The 20993-nt window shown below is 51.7% G+C and overlaps 8 protein-coding genes across 8 annotated transcripts; 5 read left to right on the top strand and 3 right to left on the bottom strand.

Moving 5' to 3' along the window:
* Positions 1-178: 178 nt before the first annotated feature.
* Positions 179-2851, bottom strand: N7532_007789 (uncharacterized protein; the record flags this gene model as incomplete). Its single annotated transcript, XM_056620281.1, has 1 exon — positions 179-2851. The coding sequence occupies one exon, from the start codon at positions 2849-2851 to the stop codon at positions 179-181; it is 2673 nt and encodes an 890-aa protein (XP_056471087.1).
* Positions 2852-4438: 1587 nt separating this feature from the next.
* Positions 4439-5432, top strand: N7532_007788 (putative carbonyl reductase; the record flags this gene model as incomplete). Its single annotated transcript, XM_056620280.1, has 3 exons — positions 4439-4691; positions 4749-5132; positions 5185-5432. The coding sequence occupies 3 exons, from the start codon at positions 4439-4441 to the stop codon at positions 5430-5432; spliced, it is 885 nt and encodes a 294-aa protein (XP_056471086.1).
* Positions 5433-5733: 301 nt separating this feature from the next.
* Positions 5734-6119, bottom strand: N7532_007787 (uncharacterized protein; the record flags this gene model as incomplete). The annotated part of the gene is made up of 3 exons (XM_056620279.1): positions 5734-5764; positions 5824-5976; positions 6037-6119. The coding sequence occupies 3 exons, from the start codon at positions 6117-6119 to the stop codon at positions 5734-5736; spliced, it is 267 nt and encodes an 88-aa protein (XP_056471085.1).
* A 672-nt stretch (positions 6120-6791) lies between these two features.
* N7532_007786 (uncharacterized protein) lies at positions 6792-7079 on the bottom strand (the record flags this gene model as incomplete). Its single annotated transcript, XM_056620278.1, has 1 exon — positions 6792-7079. The coding sequence occupies one exon, from the start codon at positions 7077-7079 to the stop codon at positions 6792-6794; it is 288 nt and encodes a 95-aa protein (XP_056471084.1).
* A 384-nt stretch (positions 7080-7463) lies between these two features.
* N7532_007785 (uncharacterized protein) lies at positions 7464-8398 on the top strand (the record flags this gene model as incomplete). Its single annotated transcript, XM_056620277.1, has 2 exons — positions 7464-7544; positions 7598-8398. The coding sequence occupies 2 exons, from the start codon at positions 7464-7466 to the stop codon at positions 8396-8398; spliced, it is 882 nt and encodes a 293-aa protein (XP_056471083.1).
* A 2844-nt stretch (positions 8399-11242) lies between these two features.
* N7532_007784 (aromatic alcohol reductase) lies at positions 11243-12507 on the top strand (the record flags this gene model as incomplete). The annotated part of the gene is made up of 4 exons (XM_056620276.1): positions 11243-11329; positions 11394-11678; positions 11744-12070; positions 12130-12507. The coding sequence occupies 4 exons, from the start codon at positions 11243-11245 to the stop codon at positions 12505-12507; spliced, it is 1077 nt and encodes a 358-aa protein (XP_056471082.1).
* Positions 12508-13041: 534 nt separating this feature from the next.
* On the top strand, positions 13042-14929 carry N7532_007783 (uncharacterized protein; the record flags this gene model as incomplete). The annotated part of the gene is made up of 5 exons (XM_056620275.1): positions 13042-13210; positions 13258-13315; positions 13369-13375; positions 13429-13589; positions 13651-14929. 5 exons carry the CDS (start codon positions 13042-13044, stop codon positions 14927-14929), a joined length of 1674 nt encoding a protein of 557 aa, XP_056471081.1.
* Positions 14930-18472: 3543 nt separating this feature from the next.
* N7532_007782 (uncharacterized protein) lies at positions 18473-18829 on the top strand (the record flags this gene model as incomplete). Its single annotated transcript, XM_056620274.1, has 2 exons — positions 18473-18593; positions 18642-18829. The coding sequence occupies 2 exons, from the start codon at positions 18473-18475 to the stop codon at positions 18827-18829; spliced, it is 309 nt and encodes a 102-aa protein (XP_056471080.1).
* Between the last annotated feature and the right edge of the window lie 2164 nt (positions 18830-20993).

The following is a 20993-nucleotide window of genomic DNA, read 5'->3' as shown; positions in this document are numbered from 1 at the left end:
CGACTACCTTAAGGTACCTATAAACCGTGGATATCAAAACAAGCGTTTCACATCAGATGGGAGAAAGAGGGCAAATGCACCAAGAGAATGGAAAGAGGTATAAGACTTTTGAACAGGAGATCGCCACCATAAAATACAACCATGTTAAAAGAGGAGCAGAACGATGTGCCTGACGCTACTACTCTCGCAAGAATCCATCACCATCGTACAGACTGGCCGGGGTACCCGTGCAGCCAATTCCAAGACCAAGCGCTTTACCCGTCGGCGTCGTCATACCCTTGCGAGCAGAGTTGGGCGTCGGCGGCATGCGCTGACCTCCCGGGCGCGGAGGGGAGTTCTCATTGCGCGACAGCGAGCGAGGGATGCTTTGCTTGTTTGTTGGCGAGGTGCTTTCGGGGAAAGTATAGAGACCAGGGAAATGCGCGGCAGGCGGTTTCGGCGGCGAGGCACTGCGGTTGGCGTCCTCCCAGATCGTGACTCGATCACGGACGGTGTTGCTTCTTCCTCGTGTACCGTATAGAGGCGAGGATGGGTCGATATTCGTGCCGAGTCCGCTTGCCAGGGAGCCGTTCAGCTCGCGAGAGCGTCGAAGTGAGCGATCACCTGCGTCGGTGTTGTTGCGCTGCAAGGAATCGGTGGACTTGCGCCAGTCGCTGCCCTGGGTACCAGTGATAAGAGACAGACCGGTGGGTGAGCTGACTTCCATGAGAGGGTCTAGAGGCTTGGGCCGGTGGTGTGTCGAGCTGCTACGGGCAGGTTTGCCAGGCTGAGTGCGTGGACCCTTGACGGCTGTTCGACGTGGGCTACCGGTACTCGAAGCGTTGTCGTATGTCTGGGAGGGAACCTCCGGTATTGACCAGAATCCACCAGGTGTTCGATCCGGGGAGGGAGTATGAGACAGGCTCAGTCCAGTGGATGGTGGCAGTGCAGTGAAGAGCTCGGGTAGGTTGTGGTTCTTGCCGGAGATGCTATTCGCTTCGCCTGAACCGGGACTTTGCTTCCTCTTCTTGGATGGTGTGCTGTTCAAATCGCACTGAACTGACTGTGGCTCTTCAGCAAGAGGGCCGAGAGTGCTGGCAGCAGGCTTGGTACGTCGACTACCGCGCTTTGACAAAGGCGTTGGCGATGTATTGGTTGAAAGAACGGGGGGTGGCTTCGCTGGACCATTGATGGCGCTTTCCCGCAAATCCACTTCCTCCATTGCATCGAGGTCATCGGGTTCCTCTTCAACCGTCGGAGAGAACGTAGATCCCCCAAAGGTCATGGGTGGATGGATGGAGATACGGACACAGTTCTGGCGTCGGTGACCCTTACGCTGAGAGTTACTACCCTTCAGTGCAGATGGCAATGAGCTTCGCAGAGACAGACTGGACCGTTGCATGGGGCTCGGAGGCATTGAACCACCACCTTGACTGGGTGACCCCATTGAGAACAAGGTTCCGTTGGATTGAGGCGAGCCACCGTAGAAAGGATCGTTCTCACGCTGCTCATCATAGATATTTGGGTGGTTGAATTGGCTGAAGTGAGGCACATAGGCCATCTGAGAGGCAGGTGATCGCCTGTTGGGTGTGGTCGGGTTCTGGAAGCTGGCCATGGAGATCGGAGTTCCACTACGAAGTGATGAATGCCTCTGGGGTGCATTAGAGGAGACTGAATCAGTACGACGTGGGAAACCACCAAATCGATCGCTTCCATTACTGGGGTTCCGAGAAGCCGTGGTCATACTGCGACGAGGCTCCATAGGTTCCATTGACGATCTCCGACGAGCTTCGGCGGTCGATGAAGAACGAACGGGGAAATTGTGCAGGGGTGACGTGCCCTGAGAAGTGTTGGCGGCAATGAAGCTGCGGCGTCCGTTCTTTACACCGACGTCGTTGGCGCTATACGGAACAAATGTACCACCAGACGGGAAGATAGGCGAAGTAAGCTCGGTATCAGCAGACCTGGGACCGAACCTGCCATCATCGAGAATAGAGCTGTTGCAAGTATCGAGGCTCATGGACGAGAGTCTCATAGAAGAATCGTTTCTTGCGTAGCTGAGTCTGTCGGGAGGCCATGCAGCTGCTGGCGGAGGAGGAGGAATCTCTTCGGGAATAGTACCTGCTCTTTGGCTTGTGATACTACCCCCTCGAAGTCGCTGTGGAGATTCCTCGAAAACGCGTGGAGGTGGGTCGAACATGTCTTGCGAGTTTCTGTTTTCTAGAACTGGGAACGGGCCGGATCGATCCTTTTGGCTGGGCAAGGGCCATCCTGGAGAGACTGGTCGCATCCCTAGGATAAAACCAGTACCCTCCTCATCTTGATTCATTTCGGGAGTTTGACGGGGTGTCCGCTCGGCTGAAAGTTCGAGAACTCCCTCGATCGCGGAAAGAGGGATGTCCTCCTTTGAAATTAAGGGCCGAGGAGGGCTGGGCTGTTGGATCTCGCTCACAGTGGCCATGGAGCTCATGCGCTTGTGCGAGGACCTTGACAGTCGTTTGGATTGAGACCGACGGAGTGAGTTTCGCAGTGATCGGGCTTTTTCGGCGAGAGGGAACGACGAGTCCGAGCTGTTCTTCAGCCGCAGCAGACTTTCTCGAGAGGCTAACTGACCCCATTCTGTCGGTTTCCCATAGGGTAACTGGCCATGCGCCCTGAGAGCAGTCCCTTCCTCATTTGATAGTTCGGTCAAGGTGTTTCCCGTGAAGGTATGCAGGCCACGGGAGAACTCCCCTTGTTTGAGCCCCAGTACCTTCAACGCATGGCGCTCTTTTCGAACTCGAACCCAGACGACGATAGCGACGACCGAGAAAACGATGAAGATGGCCGCGCCAGAGGCGGCGATGGCAACCACGCCGCTCAAGCTCACCATAGCCACCTAGCGGGCGAGTCACCTATCAAATGTTTTCGAAACAGGGCGCGCGAGATCCGCGAGTCGATCGTTGTGCTTTCGTTCATCCGCTGCAGATATCGACGATGTCTTGCCTTGTTCTTGTCCGATATAAGTTCTCCGTCGTGATATAGATCGGCTTGGCTTGTGAATCGGGATAAAGCAGCAGGCTTGCACACCATCCAGGAGCAAAACAGAAGTGTCCAAACGAACCGAGAGACAGCAGAGGCCCGTAGCCGGCATTCCCGCCCACTGGGGATGCTATGTTGTTATTTGAGCATTGGTAGCCCAAGAATGTCACATCACCCCCGGCACCGTGTGGAATGTTGGCGGCCACACCACCCTCCGCCCCTTTCGTGGTGGCCCATGGCACCCGGAGCTTAGAGCCAACGTCAGTGGTGTATTATCAGTGGAGCGCGTGATGGGAGGTGATTGCGGCGGATTGGAATGCATCCTCAGGGAGGTTGGGTGCTTTGCCCTATCGCACTACCAGTGGGCTGTATGCGGAAAAGAGTCTGGAGGTGCGCATTCTAAGGGTCTAATACAGTTGGGCGAGTGGCTCTGTGCTGTTAGGCCGAGTGTAACTGGGTTCAGGGCTTTGAATCGAGGTTTGATACCTGGATAGCGAGCTCATATTCTTCTGATCCATGTTGTGGCTGCCGGCGGGACGGGGGAAGTCCGACCAAGCCCGCAGCTCAACGTCCAAAGTTTCCGCCGGGCCTTTCACCCATCCCTTCCTGCGGCATCTGCAGGTTTACAATACCCCGCCACGCCAGCAGCCACAGCTCCATTTCGTGCTAAGAAACTCGGAACCGGTTGGTCAGGCGAGAGTTGAAATATTCGGGGTTGTCCTAAACCACTAATCCCTTGCAGCCATCCCACCACCATGCTCGCCCATCGCGCACAATCAGGATAAAATCAGACTGCCCACGAGCACCAGTGCCGACGAATAATCGATACGGGTTTGGCCAGCGTCGGTGGTATCCCGAGTTCCTGGGGCCCGGTTCAGGACTCGGCCACGGTCCGTCCCCATGGAGCAAATTACCCCATCAAAGGACACGAGACCCGCTGGGGTGAGAGATGTCCGAATTGTTACCGAACCGGGCCAGGTGACAGCTTCAGCTTCGTCCGGTTGACGACACTAGCGTACCGTGGACCCTGATTGCACCTTCAGACAGACGTGCGGCAGAATCTCATGTCCCCGACCGATTGATTGCAGCTTGCTCGCTTTCAAGTGCTCCGATGGACTCACACGTCCGCGATGTGATATCGCAACATCCCACCTCCGCGGCTTAGCGCGACCCACTCGGTTCTTCATTAATTTATTGAGATGGATATCGTCATTGTCCACAGGAACCAGTGACCGTCGTTGCAATAGTGGGCCGCCAGAGCTCCCCCGCCAGCGCACCGTACACTCTGGGGGTCTCGAGTGGGGGTACGCTCTTTGCCAATTGCCCCTCCAGGTCTTTATCTAACCGGTGCCCCCTGAAGAAGCCCCGCGAACTTCTTTTTCTTCTCAACTGACACACAGCTTTGTTTACCTGCTGTTCGTCACTACCTACCAACACGATGGCTGCGAGCCCTATCACCGAGGATGGACGCTTTGTCCACGACAACACCGTTGCTCCCGAGCACCCGAGCCTGATGAGCATGTTTTCTCTGAAAGGAAAGACTGCCATTGTGACCGGTGCCGGCGCAGGCATTGGCCTTGCTGTTGCTCAGGGACTGGCTGAGGCAGGAGCCAACATTGCGCTGTGGTACAACAGCAACCCCAAGTGCGAAGAGCGCGCCGCCGAGATTGCGCAGAAGTACGGCGTGCAGGGTACGTTTCCCTTCATTGTTTTTTCCATACAGTAACTGACTCGTTCGCTCGTCACAGCCAAGGCCTACAAGGTCCAGGTTACCGATGCAAAGGCCGTGGAAGAGGCCACTCACACCGTCGTGAAGGAGTTCAATGGCCGTCTGGATGTCTTCATTGCTAACGCTGGCGTCCCGTGGACTCAGGGCCCCATGGTCGACGGCTCCCTGGATCACTACCGCGATGTCATTGGCATTGATCTCGACGGAACCTTCTACTGCGCCAAGGCCGCTGCTACACACTGGCGTCGCCAGAAGGAGGAGGGCACCGACGTCAACGGGAAAAAACTCACCAACTTTACCTATGGCAGCTTCGTTGCCACCGCTTCGATGAGCGGTCACATTGTCAACTTCCCCCAGATGCAGTCCGCCTACAACGCCGCCAAGTCGGCTGTGATTCACCTCTGTAGGTTCTTTTGAGTCAATACATTCTAGGACCGAGCTAATGTATCGCACAGGCAAGTCGCTTTCCCTGGAATGGGTTCGCTTCGCTCGTGCCAACACCGTCTCCCCAGGATACATCGCCACCGAGATCTCGAGCTTCGTTCCCGACGACACCAAGAAGGTCTGGCGCGACAAGATCCCAATGGGTCGTGAGGGTGAGGCCCACGAGCTGAAGGGTGCTTACCTCTACCTTGCCTCGGATGCCTCCAGCTACACCACCGGTGCGGACATTATCGTTGACGGTGGCTACTGCGCCCCGTAAATTCATGAATAGTGCCAACATTTTGGGATTTGGGTTACGATATGATAAATGCTTATGATAGACAAAACAGCTCAGCGAACGAATGCGATGCATAGTATTTCTTCAGATTGAATGTGCCTTACTGGCACGTGGCTTGAAGTATTGTACACCACCATATCGTACAAAATCTCTCTTACGCCCTCATGCTTTCACTGCACTTTCATCTCTCATCATACATTCCACATCATATCCGCCTCAAAACGCATCTACATGTGTGTGGAATTTGAAGAGTACATGCGCTGGTATGGCAGCAAGGTTCCAGTCACACCGTCATGTCATTTCGGCTAGTAAAGCTGATGGTGAGCATTAATTCATCGAACAGCCCAATATACACTCGACTGGATGAACCCACCATTCTCTTCGGGCTCGACGAAGGAGAGAAGCGAACTCGGTCTCATCAGAGTCATCCGAGTCAGAGTTATCGGACAGATCCGCGACGTAACCCGACTCGGCGGTCGAGGGGTCGTCGGAATCGTCAACAAGTTCGTACGTGGGGGAGGCGATTCTAGTCCATAATTGGGTGAGGCATTCGCAGCAGCAGCAAGTGGACCAGAAGGTTACTAACGGGTTGCGATTGAGAATGAGGATGAAGATGACGGCCAGCATCAGGCTCAGGAGTGGGAAGAGGAGGGGGGCGTTGTTTTCCATTTTGACATAAATCCTACTAGGGAAGGATTGTGGTTAAGGTGCTTGTGTTATTTATGTTAGTCTGCCACAGGTGTTGCCTGGATGGCAGTGAATGGTTGATGGCGCTGGAGGCAGTACCTGTGAAGCTCCTTCCACAAGATTGCAGAGGAGATTATATTCACATTGTTCCAAGTTCCTTGCAAATATAAGCAGCTTTCAGACAACACAACCTTGACTTATTTTAAAGCAATAAAAATGTATCTACTGAACCCGAATGTTTACCCTGTTTAGTGCTTTGATAGTAGGCATACAACCGGTCCTGGTGTGGAGCACGTGATTTCCTACTAGAGCCCTCAGTATAACTTGAGGGTACTGATGTCTCCAACCAATCACTAGTAGACTGCTTTTCCCTATATCCTCACTAGTATTATGTATGTTGCTAGTAGCCGAAGGTGTTGACATTTCAAAGGAACTACTAGTAAATTCCAAGAAATGACGTGCGGAAGACTCCACTCTATGCTGTGCAGCCATGTTGACCAATATGGTCATATCTGGTATTCAATTCCAGTTCACTTCCAGCTCACTTTCAGTTCATTAAGAGCCCATTTCCACTCGGAATCAGCTCAGTCCCGATCAATCTCAAGTTGGTCTATGACGTTGTCGCCTGAGCGCCCCTCTACCTCCTTGCATTGATCAAGCGCCTCCGAGGGACGTGTGTGGGGATGTCATTCGGAATGCGGACGACCCCTCATCAACGGCGCACAGGGTCCGCTCAAACGCGGCCAAGCGGCCGCGATTCACCAGTTCCTGGTTTTTGAAGAGCCGAGGGGAGCGCGCGGTCGAATTAAAACCAGTGACCTTGTCACGCCCCCGCAGATTCATCGCTTCGCCGGCTTTCGGAGGGCGGGTGACCAGCCACGCCCAGATAATGTCATTTGACGGGGCCGGGGCATCGCGACCGGTGAGGAGGTCTATAAACATGAGTCGACGCAGACACACCCCTAAGTCCTTAAAAAAAAGTCATTGATCTCATTGTTCGCGCGGCGCCCGATCGGTCTTTGTTCCCTCGACGACGTTGACAAAGCGCCCTTTGTTCCTGCGGGGCAGAGTCCAACGTGAATCTAGAAGCAGTCCGCAGTCTTTTGTCGCGACCAAAATAACAGCACCTGCTGCGTCCGCTGGTCTGCTCGGTGTATCTACGTCGAATCTGAAAATGCTCATCGTCGTGGTTTCGAATCTTCTCAACTTTGGCGTCACTTGACTATCCGTTCGGCATTCGATTTCGACATCGTTATACTTCTATTGTATACACCCGCCAGTCAGAAGTACGACTGATACCTTACCAGGGGAATACCTTCTCGCACCATGCATGAGAGCGTGGTGGAGGATTACATGGTAATTAAGGCCCAGGAAAAGGCTTGGGAAGAAGCCTCTGAAAGTGATATGGTACGCGGTTTCCACATGAATTTTGGTAGTTTGCTAATGATACTCGGATATAGCTAGAGGTCTTGGAAGAGGCTCTCATCTGCACCAAATGCCAGATCACGGTCACAGAGGCGATTATGAAGCTGGACGTCGATAATGGAGCCTACATTGACGCTCACTACCCACCCTTCTTTGCCAACACCCGCACAAGGGATGACAACATATCACCCCTCCATGCCGACTCCTCGAAAACCAAATATGAAGATCCTTCGTGGTGGCGAAAGATTTCGTTCTCCCAACGGGAGCGGTACTACGCCATGGTCGAAGAAAACCTCAACCGATCCCTAAACGAGAACAAAGATATCGATCCCGAAGTGGCCGTCCTATTCGCCCACTACCAGGTCGACTATCACATTCGACAGCACTATCTGGCTCGGCGTGGGGTTCTAAGCCTCTGTCGCAACGCAAGTGACCTGCAAGATTTGCGCACCTGGCAGTGGGATATGGCTGCTATCGACCGGATCAACATGGGGAAGGACATTGATGTCTCTGATCCCGATGAGGGTTGGTTGCCTGAGGAGCGTCAATGGGGATGGCCAGGGGATCGTAACCTGGAAAAGGCGCATCAAGTGCCGATGTGGAAACGCAATTCGCCTGTACGGCGAAAGCGACTGCGTGCTGTTCGGGCCAAGTGGGCGATCATCATGGAAGAGCGCCGCAAGCAACGGGAGGAGTTGCTGAAAAAGACTGGCACCACGGTGACTGTTCGGCTGTACCTTTCCGGTGACTTGATGACTGTACGGGAGCTTCCGAGAGTGGTGGAGGTAGAGTCTGGGATGCGACTGGGGAAGAAGATGAAGAGTTCTACGTTCTGAATGCATTCCGACGGCGCTCCGAACGGAAAGCATCACATGGCGTTGGGTAGCATAGGAATAGGTGCATGGGGATTTGTATAGTGCTGATCACTGTTCTATGACAGAACCATTGAGCAGTTCAGTTGTTCCTCCACAAGTTGACATAATTTTCGGCGAATGTTGTAGATCATATACGGATGTAGTGTAGACTTCTCACAGGTGATCCTAACGACCTCTCTTGATATGTATGGACTTTCCCCATCTATTATGTTTGATCAAATATGGCAGCGTGTCTTGTGTTAAGGTTATTCGCTGAAACGCCTCTACCGTTATAGTCTCAAAAAAAAAAAAAAAAAAAAAAAAAGAACAGAGCTTGCATGTTTCTGATCTTGATTGTCCCCTTGTATGAATTATCGGAATTCTGTAAAATCTGACCGAATACCGATTGACTCTGTGCCAATTGTGTGGTATACTTCTCTTTTTTGTCAGACCTTAAGGTGACCTAGAGTCACAACCAATTACTTGGCGTTGTAATACAGTCACATTTTACCATGTCACCACCCGACAAGCTTGGCAGATTATCTTTCTCTGCAGTATATCAATTATTTGAAGCGGGGAGATTTCTCGGGAATATTCTACCCGAGGACACTGGACACACTGCATGCAACATGATCACCAAGCGCTCGTGGATGTTACTAGCTTTTCTGCTTGCTCTAGTGGCTATTGCAGTCCCGTCATGGGCAGCAGAGGACACCGAGTGTATCGAGAACGTCGCCGACGATTAATGGACAAGGAAAAAAAAGTGTAAACCGTGGAAATACCAGAAGTGCATCGAGGTAGGAGTTCACTCAGAGAGAACCAACTAACTGCTTGCAGAAATGCGACAAATACATCTGTCCTTAATCTAAACTGGCGTGAAGAACATGACTCCCAGGGCTCCATTCAGGCAGGCTTTGAAGTAAGGGCTGGGCTTGATTGACTCGGTCGACTGGGATGCGATAGGCGGGTGTATTCTCCTGCAGGATCAAGGGAGTTTCAGACAAATTTCTACACTGGTGTAGTGACAAGAGAATGATTTAATCTGCTGCCACTCTGCAGGCCACACTGGCAGTTGTACTACTCGTGGTGAGTCGCGCGACTCAGTATAGAGAGTGGCCGAAATCAGGTGCTTCGCCGTTGCTTGCCTTAAACCTCGACGTCCCAAAACCTGACCATCTCACTTGCGGCACCCGCGACAAGCCCGTTTTACTTTGACCAGACCTGCAGGGGTTATCTCATCGTCGTCCGTGCGAATACAAGAGTCGGCACACCTGCAATTTATCGGTCTGCAGGTGTGCTCCCCCCGACCAAGATGACTGAGAGCAGTGGGGTCGCAGGCTATGTGACCTCACACGATCCCACCCCGCGATTCCAGCGCATGACCGCGGGGAACGGCCGACAGCTCTCAATTTCATGCAGGTCTCACGTTCAAGGGCATGCATTCTCCAGGGTAAATCCAGTCTGGATTCCCGAGATCGTCATTGGCGCCTACTCGATCCAGCGCAAATTCCAGCTCTTCGCCAGCAACCCCACCAACCAACCCCTCAATAATACAATTCACAGGGAGGATCTTGCCCGAGGTAATCCGGGGGGCTGAAATTTGGGGTTCCCTTCCTAATGCGGCTTGTGGGCATCGCGGGCTACGGTGCTCCGGCGCAACGGCGACAAGAACCACGAAGCCTTGGACCAGGGTTTTCGAGCCAGGCACCGATCTCCCGCGCTCGGGGCGGTTGTGGCTGGCAATCCCGACACCTTACTGTACAATGATGGCGTCCTATTTGCCATATTACACAGCGAAAACATGGCTTCTTGCCAGTCGATACAGTACAATCCGACGACGGCGGCAGTAGCAGCAGCGCCTTCTCGACAATCCCACAGCCGCATCGCATGGGAGTCCCATTCGCTGGCCGTGGACGGGCATCTCCGTTTTTGGGACCGGCTGTCATCCAATGAGCACCGCGCTTTTCCGTGACTAATCTGGCTGGCATTTCGTCACCGGCCATCAAGGGACCGCCACTGGGCAGAACTTGGCTTCATTTCCAAGGCCGCCTTGCAGATCCGAAGATCGCTGACGTGGGGGTGTTTGAGAATGCGGATGCCAAAAACGCATCTGTTCAAGTAATGTGCTGCCATAGAGTGACCAAAGGACCGAATCGCAGGACTGCAGCGCGGGTGATGTCCTGATGTTCCCACCCGACTACAGCACCCGACTACAGCACCCGACTAGTTAGCAGATTCCTCGCTGGCTCTGGCGCTGGGCGCTGCCGCTGGCACATTGCACGACAGTCTCCTGGCCCAGATCCTCCCTCTGACGAATGCCTCAATTTTCACGATGCCGTGGACCGCAAACATCATTCGCGACCCAGACCGGGAAGCCGTAGGGGCATGACGTAAGGGCGACACCGATCCAGAAGGGGTTTTGCTCCCGAGCCCAACACCGGCCCGTGAAGAATACTGGCGAGTGGCCGACCCGACAATGCGACAAAGAAGAGCAGCAGGCTTCCCTCCGTACGTTTATATGTTATATACTCTAGGGTATTCTAGCCTAAAAGATGATCAACCATGACGTTCGTCTGTTTTCTCTCGAATTGAGGGGACCGACATCCACCGACCCACCATCGTCCACTCCGGATGGCAGAGTGGGTAGCAACCTTGGGTGGGCTCGCTGGGAATTTATAACGTCGCCAGCTCCCTTAATCCTGTTCGGGTCCCGTTTCCACTCTTTCCCTCCCCAACTCTCGCCCTTATCCCCCATTGTGATACACCTGCCGACTACTTTATCGGCACCCCTCTTACTCACCACTTGCATTCCATCCGCCCGCCAACATGTCGAAGATCCAGGTTTTGTTGGTCGGTGCAGCGGGTGAAACCGGAGGTTCGATCGCAAATGGACTTCTCGATGATGGCAAATTCGTACGCATGCGACCTCATCTTTCTCAATGTCTTTGATCAAGCACTAACAGTACCTCTTCTTTAGGACGTCATCGCCCTGGTCCGCCCGGCCTCCATCCACAAGCCCGCCATCCAGCGACTGTCCGACAAGGGAATCCACATCCGCAAATGTGACCTCAAGGCCCCCGAGGAGCACCTGATTGAGGCTCTGGCCGAAATCGACGTCGTCATCAGCTGTGTCGGCCCCGCCGAGCAGCAGGACCAGATTCCGTTGGCCAAGGCCGCGAAGAAGGCCGGCGTCAAGCGGTTCATTCCTTGCGGTTTCATCACCGTGGCGCCCCCTGGTGGGGTGATGTGGCTGCGCGACGAGGTAAGACGAACCCCGAAACTCGGACTCCGCATAAATTGCGTAGAACAGGGACTGACTTTGTATAGAAAGAAATTGTCTACAACCAGATCCGCCAGCTGTGGCTCCCCTACACCATCGTCGATGTCGGCTGGTGGTACCAGCTGTCCTACCCCCGTCTCCCCTCCGGCCGCGTCGACTATGCCATGACCTCCGGCAACGATGAGATCATTGGTGATGGTAACATGCCCACCGCTCTCACCGACCTGCGAGACATCGGTCGCTACATGGCCATGATTATTCTCGACCCCCGCACCCTCAACAAGAAGATTCTCGCCTACAATCTGGTCTCGACCCAGAACGAGATCTACAGCTTGATGGAGGAGATTGCGGAGGAGAAGGTCGACCGCAACTACGTACGTGTACCATCGAGCTACGCTGATGTACGAACCACGAGCTAATTATGTGTCAAAAGGTCCCCGAGGAAACCATCTGCAGTCGAGTCGTCGCCGCCCGCCAGGCCAGTGAAACCTATCCCTTCGACCCGATCAAGTTCATCCCCCGCTATCTCGCCGAATACCAATACTCCTGGGGCATCCGCGGCGACAACAACCCCGAGTACGCCAAGTACCTGGGCTACCACCTCACCACCGAGTTGTATCCCGACTTCCAGCCCACCGATTTCCGCGAGTATTTAGAGTCGGTCATCCGCGGTACCGCCAAGGGTGTCTACCAGGACCGTGTCATTTCCCGCAAGCACCAGCGACACTTCCCGCGCACCGAGTCCAGCGACTCCCTATACACTCGCATTTTCCCCCGGACCGAGTCGAGCGATTCTCTCATGTCGCGATGATCTGATGAATTTTATGCATTGTTTATTTCATTTCGGGAGCAGCCTCCAGGTGACGGTTGTTCCACTCCGCTTCAGAGTTGGCTATTACTTGACGGCATCCTCCCCTCATTTCCGAAGCAGCGAAACAGGGGTCACCGGCCGGTTCATTGGGGGCGTCTGCTTAGGCGTTTGCGATTCACTCTGTTTTTGAACGGAACCACCAGCCGCTCGGCGACAATAAACGGGGTCTTCGTGGCAGTGATCTCCCTAGTGGTTGCTGGCATCCAAGCTGAAATTGCGTTGATGTTTTATATGAGTTTTGTCCCCTCTACGGAGGCGGTTTCGTTGCATATAGAAGAAATATTCATGATTACATGCTTTCCGCTTTTCCTAACTTGCCAGTGCCAGTGCCGTAGCTCGGGTGCGCCTTCCACTGAAACCGCCGAACTTGCCTGTCGGCTTCGACGATGGGAGACCGCTGACTTCTTGACTTGCAGGGCGGCTCCGCAATTTTTCTGCATTCCTGCAGGTCTTCCAATGCAGTTCATACGCCGAATGGAGCGCCCGAGGCGCAGAGTACGCTCGACTAACGACGGGGCTGACGTAGAAAATGCACCCAATCCAACAACTCGGCCGGCCGATCCCACGATCCACGAGGACGGAGTTGCGACTGGGTTCGCTGACATTTACGGATCTTTGACCAGCAGGCAGACTAGCGTCATCAGTTCGTGTACTTCGGTTTCCTCATCGATTCAAGCTAACGGGTTGCAGCAATTGGATCAGCGATTGGGACCGGGTTGATGGTCACGAGTGGGTTGGCCATGTCGATGTAAGACTCCCTACACTGGTGTCTCGAGACGATACTCACTTCATATCTTTTAGGAGCGGCGTGAGTGATTCCAACCTCGACTCCTTCGATCTCCTCTTAATTCTTCCCTCCAGCCCGTCGCCCTTCTGGTCTCATACTCGATCGTCGGATTCACAGTGTACCTCGTGCTCTCAGCCTTGGGAGAGGTGACGGCCTGGCTTCCAAAGACATACACAGTCGCCGATCAGGCTGTCCGATTCTGTGATCCTGCGCTGGGCTTCAGTCTCGGCTGGATGTAAGTCAAGCAGCCTTGGCCAGCCTCATTCCCTCCGGTCACTAATCTCTTGCGCTGGTAGATACTGGCTGAAATATGCTATCATCACCCCCAATCAGCTCGTCGCCGCATCGTTGGTCATATCATTCTGGGTGGATACTGATATTGTCAACCCAGGCGTGTGGGTCACGATTTTTCTTCTTGTCACCGTCGCCTTGAACTGTCTGCATCATGGCCTGCCAAGCCAAGTTGAGTTCTATGTCTCGTCCTTTAAACTTCTTGTCATGGCTGTATTGATGATCTTGTCTCTGGTGATTGCACTCGGTGGAGGTCCAGACCGAGACCTTCGTGGATTTCGATACTTCAAAGACCTTGACAGTGGGGACGCTGGAAGCAGCGGTGGCAACCATGCTCTCCATCAATTTTTCAAAGCGTGTGGTACCATGTCCCCGGCAACATTCGCTTACATTGGAAGCGAAAGATCGGCCATCGTGGCGCGAGCACCGAATACCCGCAAAGTTATTTCTCGCTCAATCAACCACACCTTCTATCGACTGCTCGTCTTCCACCTCCTCGGAATTATTCTGGTCGGCATGATGATACCTCCAAAGTATATTTCGGCCACGTGGGTCCGTGGAGATATTGATAGTAAAAAGGCAAAAAATCCAGCCGTGTCGCCCTTTGTTGCTGCTCTCTGTCTTGCGCACATCGCAGTCGCGCCGCACCTTTTGAACGCCTGTATCTTGATATTCATTCTCTCGATCGCGAGCTATGATCTATACCTGGCCACAAAAGCAATCTGTGACCTGTCGTTGAAGCACCGTGCCCCTGGTTTTCTATCACGTACAAATCGTCGCGGCATCCCCGTCTACGCACTCGGGGTATGCGTCTCACTCGCCCTACTCGCATACATCAACGTCGGCCGAGACTCATCCCAAATTTTCGACTACTTTGTCAAAATGGTAACCATGCTCGGAATCCTCACATGGATGTCCATTCTGTTAACCCACATATCGTTCGTGCGAGCTCGACGGGCCCAGGGCATTTCCGACTCGGTTCTGGTTTTCAGAGCATCCTTCGGTATGCTAGGCAGTTGGCTCGGGATGGCTCTTTGCGTCTTTATATCGTCAACTATGATATTCAACAGCATCGACTTTGTGGGAAGTAGACCCGTGTTCGATTATAAATCGTTTGTGGCTGCGTACATCGGTGTTCCCATTTACCTATTTTTGTATCTTGGATACAAGCTTGTGGCGAGGAGCAGCCATGTCAGTCCTACTGATGCAGATCTTTGGTCGGGGAAAACGGATGCTCAGTCGCGGCGACCGCGACCAGTTACTGGCTCGGTGTTTGAGCTTTAGTTATCCGAATTGAACGACGCTGTCTCTACGTTCTAACATTGCACCTGTTTACCTCCCCCAACTTAATATGTCTCCTACGATCATGATCACCGCTTTTTCTCCCTGCTGTTCTGTCGATCATCGTACCTTGATACGTAGTCGTCCTCATGTTCTCCGCAACAAGCACGAGCCGATCAGATCTATCGAAAGAAAAAGAAAATCTCTCAGGGGGTGGGAGGAAAGGCAAATACTTTAGCCATCTGCAGCTGAATGGAACTCCCCCATCTTCCGCCATTGTCCTCTCCCCGCCTCTTTTCTTTCTAGGTCGCACATGCGAATCTATATTCTTCACCTACCGACGAGTTCTATTGAAAAATAAAGAACGATTCTAGTGTTGTCAGGCTCGGCGTCTACCTCGCCCAAATAGACTGTGCTAGATAGAAGTCTTTCCAGATTTCTAGAACACGAGCTCATTCTGGTCGTAAAAGGAGACCTTAATCTAGAGAGTTTGGAAAGTGCGGCAAAGACTCTCCTTTCTTGATGGTCTATCTTGGGTGCAAGGCTGCACCTGTTGAGAAACACCTCAAGCTTCTACTTACGAGCTAATGTACTGACAAATTACATAGCGCACGGTGATTAATCCACCCAAAGTGGTGGTTGATAGGACAAGGTATGAGAGATTGTTGCACTCTGCTCAGTGCTCATTGGCTGCATTGATGTCTTGGATTAAAGTCTGAGCAAGAGGAATATCCTCATGGCGGACGTAGATGCGAATTGGCTCGAACCCTGTATTGCTGTAGCCGCTGAGCAATCTCCTTGTGGTCTTATATCTGTCAGGATGGAGGGAGCATCGAGAGGTAAATCTGAGAATTGTCGCCTCGTGAAAACCGCTTTCTGTAGGGGAAGTATGGGCGGTATTGTGTTCTTCATTCCATCTGGGGGAGGGAGTCATTTGGTGTTATGAAAAGGAAAACCCTGCTTGCCGCTTGCTGAATATCTTTCAGTACCTTTATAATGACTGAGCTGCATCAGCCAAATGGTGCTTATCCACCGCATCGGCCACAATGGCACGTCCGGAAACATCGAGCAAGTAGCCAAATATCGGACTGCAGATGAGAGCTGCGATCGCCTCGGAGATCAGCAGGACGCTGATCCAGAATTCTCCTAAAAGGAGATACATAGTGTCAATTCGGTCTTGAATTTCGGTGGATATACCCACGGTTCGTCAACGCTAACCCCAGCTCGTGAAACCAATGCACTGAGCATGACAGGCACAATCTGCACATGGTCAGAGGAAGCAAACTCTGATTGGTAGGGTGTATCGGTACCATTGCATAAAGAAAGAGATCCTGTGCAAACGATGAGACAAGCTGGCCTCTTGCTGTACAGATCACAAACTAATTTGAACAATAGCCTATAGTCATCTAAACGATGAGGGTATCCTTGCTACGTGTAGTCAGGGCATGGGTGGTAGGCTGTAGCACGTCGACAGCCTGGCCACCAAGACCCCTAGAGAAAGCCCTGTAGTAGCATGATGTGGATAATAGCAGATAAGTGCAGGCAGAACGAGTCAACCCCTGCTTGCCCCTCCTTTGAAGCCTAGCGATGTCCAAGGTGGCCGTGGCACCACCGGCAGCCAGACGAACAAGTAGTAAGCAAATGCCTTTTTTGCTTGGTTCGTTTCACGGGTATCAATGCTCTCAGTCATCCTCTCAGTCGTTCTCTCAGTCGTTCTCTCTGTCATCCATCAATCGTCCACTCACTATTATGCCCGTTCGGGGGGCTAGCTGTGGACATCGTGATCAGTCGGGAGCGTAGCGGCTGCAAGGTGCATCCTCCTCATCCCACACTCCAGGGTTCTTGTTGCGCGAGTTTATGAATACTTTACAATATTCCTTTGACTTTGGATATGAACTAGTCATCCTCTTCAGCCCCCCTCTGCAGTCCGTTCTCACCCATTCTCACCCATCTATCTAATGCATCACGCCTCCACCAGGGCTGTGTGGGTCATGTGATCATTGATGGACCCACCCGCAGTGATCTGTATACTTCCTCGATTTACTATCTGAAGCATTTGTAATTGAATTATTCAAATCTCCTGCACGGGTATTCACTTTGCAGATTGATAAGTCAGGGGATGATCCGCAAAGCAGATCACCTTTGAATGCGGGGAACCAAATGGTCTTGTGGGCTCAGATGACCACAGACGGGCTTGTCGACGGCGATTAACCCCACTGCCATTTAAAATAAGTCGGGTGTTATGTATTCCATTCCAGATACTTTGTGTTCTTTGAAGCCCTCGAATGCTGATGCCACACACATGCCGTAAGGCGTTGCTCTCTTCGAAGTTTGGGACATCGAGAGGAAACATCGAATGGCCACTCTCATACTTTGATTACAATAATCGAGTTGTCCCGAGTTGTGTACGACGTCCTACCCAAAGCACAGCCCAAAATCATGACTGGCTACGAAGCTCTCTGAGCATGGGTCATTGCTGTGACCTGCGGGAAATCTATCGGCAGAAACAGCCATTCTCCCAGCTCAGAAAAATCCAAAGCAGCCACCTCATCATCCTCCGAGACGCCTGGATCACCCGATGCTGACTTCTGTGGGACTCTTTCCAATTTTGCAGAGCCAGAACCAGTCCAGAGATTGTCGGATACACGGTTAGAGTGCAGCACCTCTCCAGAGGAAGGCTATTGCGACTGCAAGAATGATATATGTGGCAGTCTCAGTGAGATTGCGGCGCCGGAGCCTGTCAAGAGATCAGTAGAGGATGGATGACACTTTAATTCGGATGGCTGTTGCTGGACCTTGTTCGCTTAGTATTTCTTTCATGTCTCATCACGAGCAAATACTGGATCGAGCAGGGTATATTTGTCCCGCCCTTAATGCTGTGTCTTATTCTAATCTCGTCTTTTAGCTGGAAATTTAGATTCGAGGCTTTTGTGAAACGGTTGCATAGTGTCTCTTACCTTTGTTAAGACCCGATTGCGAATAGGTAATCGATACTACTGTTATAATAGAACCTTTGGGAAGGAAAAGCCATTGCCTTTGACCAAGTTTTGGATTACACCAGACCATTGAGAAGACATTTTCCTTTTTGGATTGTCTCTATTCTTAAGTCAGCGCTCCCAGTAGTTGCTAAGAGATCTAATATGGCAATAAAGATGTAGATCGCACCAGCCTTAGTTTTTCACTGGAAGCCACTCAAATCCCAGGGATTCATATCTCCGGGGTTGTCAAGGCTGAGAGGGTTACTCTCACCAGGTCCGAGACATGCTTTTGTACCAGCCCTTTCTGATTCGCTCCACGCATCCTTGATCTGGATCTAGAACGTTCATGCAAACTTCAGTGTACATCGAGAGCCAAGAAAAATTTTGGTAAATTCACTATGAGCTACCCACATGCCAAAGCTTCCACTTGCTTCGAATCTAATGCCGTGAAATGCCGCGGGAGTAATATAAATAGTATTTATGAATCGATCAATCTTCGATCTCGTCAGATCAGGAAGAGAAATCGCCATCTCAAAATCTTAAATCACTGAGAATCCCTTCGATCAACATGATTTGCAGACTCGCGATTGCGGCTACCGTCCTGCTTGCCGGAGCGCAGGCCCAACAAGCTACCAACTGCGAATACCAGTCATTGAAGTGCGGATCGGCGCTTCTTGCTGCTCCTTTTAGTAAATTGTCCCTTCAAATTTTATCTTGCAGTCGATCTAACTGCCCAGGCTATACTGAGGCGCAAATCGCGGCAGCTGTCAACGACACTGCCTCCATTCCCCCTCTCACCACGGATCAACTGTCCCAGACTCTGTACCACTGCACAGACATTTTAGGGACTATTACTGGAAATGCTTTCTGCTTCGCTGGCTGCGACGTCAAGGGTACTACTCGAAATGATCAATGTATCATGTAAAGTCCGGGGTAGGAGCTCTCTGCATCTTTTAGTCTAGTCGGACGAATAGATGCGTGTTGAGGCCCATTTCGAGCTTTTCAGTTCATGTTGCAAGCGTCAAAATTTTGTGCGCTTTGGCTATAAATTGTAGTTGGTGAATTATTTGCAGCTCGGTAGGAATTAAAGCCATTCGTTCATTGCAAACTGAATCTGTGATACTTACATGGTAGTATATGAATATGTGACATAGGAAAATGTCAATTATTTGATTGTTTTAGCTTAAAGTCATATCGTTCAATTTCACAATCATCCGTCTCAGACTGACTCGTATGACCCAATGGCTTCTCGCCTAGTAGCACTTGATACATACTCACATTCAGCGACCCTAAGGTACGTAACTATAGAGTGATTGATACACAGATTGCTATAGTTGGGAATATTCTCTGGGTGTAGTGTTTTTGAGAGTCATCTGAGATTACAACTTAAAGTAAGCAACTCCATTAAATCACCCTGGTATCTTGATTTTTTTTTATCTGGATCAAAACACCGTTGGTAGTATTGGCGGTACTGAAAGTCCCAGAAAGCTGTTGTTATCCCCTAGACATATAGTCTGGCACTGGCGAAAGCAAAAAGTTGTCGTGTTTCCTGTTACGGTAGTCGTCGTCACCGATGTGGTCGTTGTTGTGGATGTCACTGTAATCGTGCCATTTGTGCATGTACCGTTACCCCCTACTGAACACTGATCATCTCGAGTAAGTGAGAGAGCACCGAGGCAGCCATTGACACAGAAAGAGTTTCCCGTAATATTCCCAAGAATATCCACGCAGCGAAATATGACTTGCGGGATTTGATCCGCCTGCAGCGGTGGTATCGACGGCGTCTCGTTGACTGCGGTGACCAATTCAGTGAGATTGTAGCCTATCCAGAGTTAATCTCTAATCAAATTGTAGTTGACAATAGGCCTTGTACCATAAGCTGATATCATCGTAAAGCCACATTTTTCTGCTTGGTAGAGACATGGTGTCGTGAAGGCTGCGATTTCCAGAAAAAGCATCGGGGCGATCCACCCCGTCATCCAATATTGCAGCCGCATATTGGCGAGATTGGGCGTCAACCGATATGATGAGGGTTGACTGCGTGGGGACAGCAGTTCTACCCAGAAAAGTCGATTAATTCGCCCCGGTCAGTATACAATCACTTCATCGAGCATATAACCTCCGCTGTTTTTCCTTGGGTCGTGGCTGTCTCAGCGCCCTAGGATGCAACCCCCGAGTCTTGATTTGGCCGCGATGGTGTCATTGTAACTCCGAATCAGTGCTCATTTAGCATTAGACACCCCGGACAGCCAAGAGAACGCTGTTTTACTCTTGGCCCCCGCTGCTAAAGCTTGGTCTTGAGAGTGTTCACCTAGAATACAAGTCAAAACATGTGGCCGTTGCTATCCGAATTTCAGGTCACATCCAACCTGTTGTGTTTCACGGAACCGTCATTCTGTTGTGATACCGGGTTGAAAGCACGATCTAGTTAGCCTTGCAACAGTCTGGCCATAAGCCACCCTTGGGGGGGGGTTATTGTACCCGACCATGGGAAGGTTGGTCTTGGTCTTAAATGATCTACTGTGATGTGCTAGAATCATGACGATAAAGCCACCAGACTTTCACGTGTTCTGGAAGCTCCGCGTGTCTGTGAGAATTCTTTGTGTATCGCCTGTATGGCTGATGGGGCTGTTAAGGGTTAACAGGAGACCTCGACCACTCATGGGCCGCGACTTGTTCACCGCTGCAAATCAGATAAAATAACATGTCAAATCCAAAGTCCGTCAAGTGCGTAGTCCGGTATCAATAGAGCAAAAATGCAGAGTACTTGGCTGGGCTGGGCGGAGTATTGGAAATCGGAGCCACACTGTGGTGCCCGTAATAGTTAACTAACTAGTGTAGTGGGGAGACCCCCTCCCCTACTACATGGGTGCCATCCATGCTATGTGACATAGCCGGCAGTATACGGTGGCTGGATAGCTAGTTCTAGAATACACCTTACACCTCCCCGACCTGACCCTACATTTGGGTTTCTTGCTATTTCCTGATTGCTACGCGTGTGTTTTGCGGTGGTTTTTCTGCTGAATCGACCCGCACGTCTCAGCGCGTGCTGCCATCGAGCGTTCCCCTCTTCACTAGTTAGTTAATGG

Source organism: Penicillium argentinense, assembly GCF_028826775.1.
Source record: "Penicillium argentinense strain IBT 30761 chromosome Unknown utg000009l_segment0_segment0, whole genome shotgun sequence".
Classification (NCBI taxonomy): Eukaryota; Fungi; Ascomycota; class Eurotiomycetes; order Eurotiales; family Aspergillaceae; genus Penicillium; species Penicillium argentinense.
The sequence above is the reverse complement of the archived record's forward strand: the minus strand, read 5'-3'. Positions and strand labels throughout refer to the sequence as shown.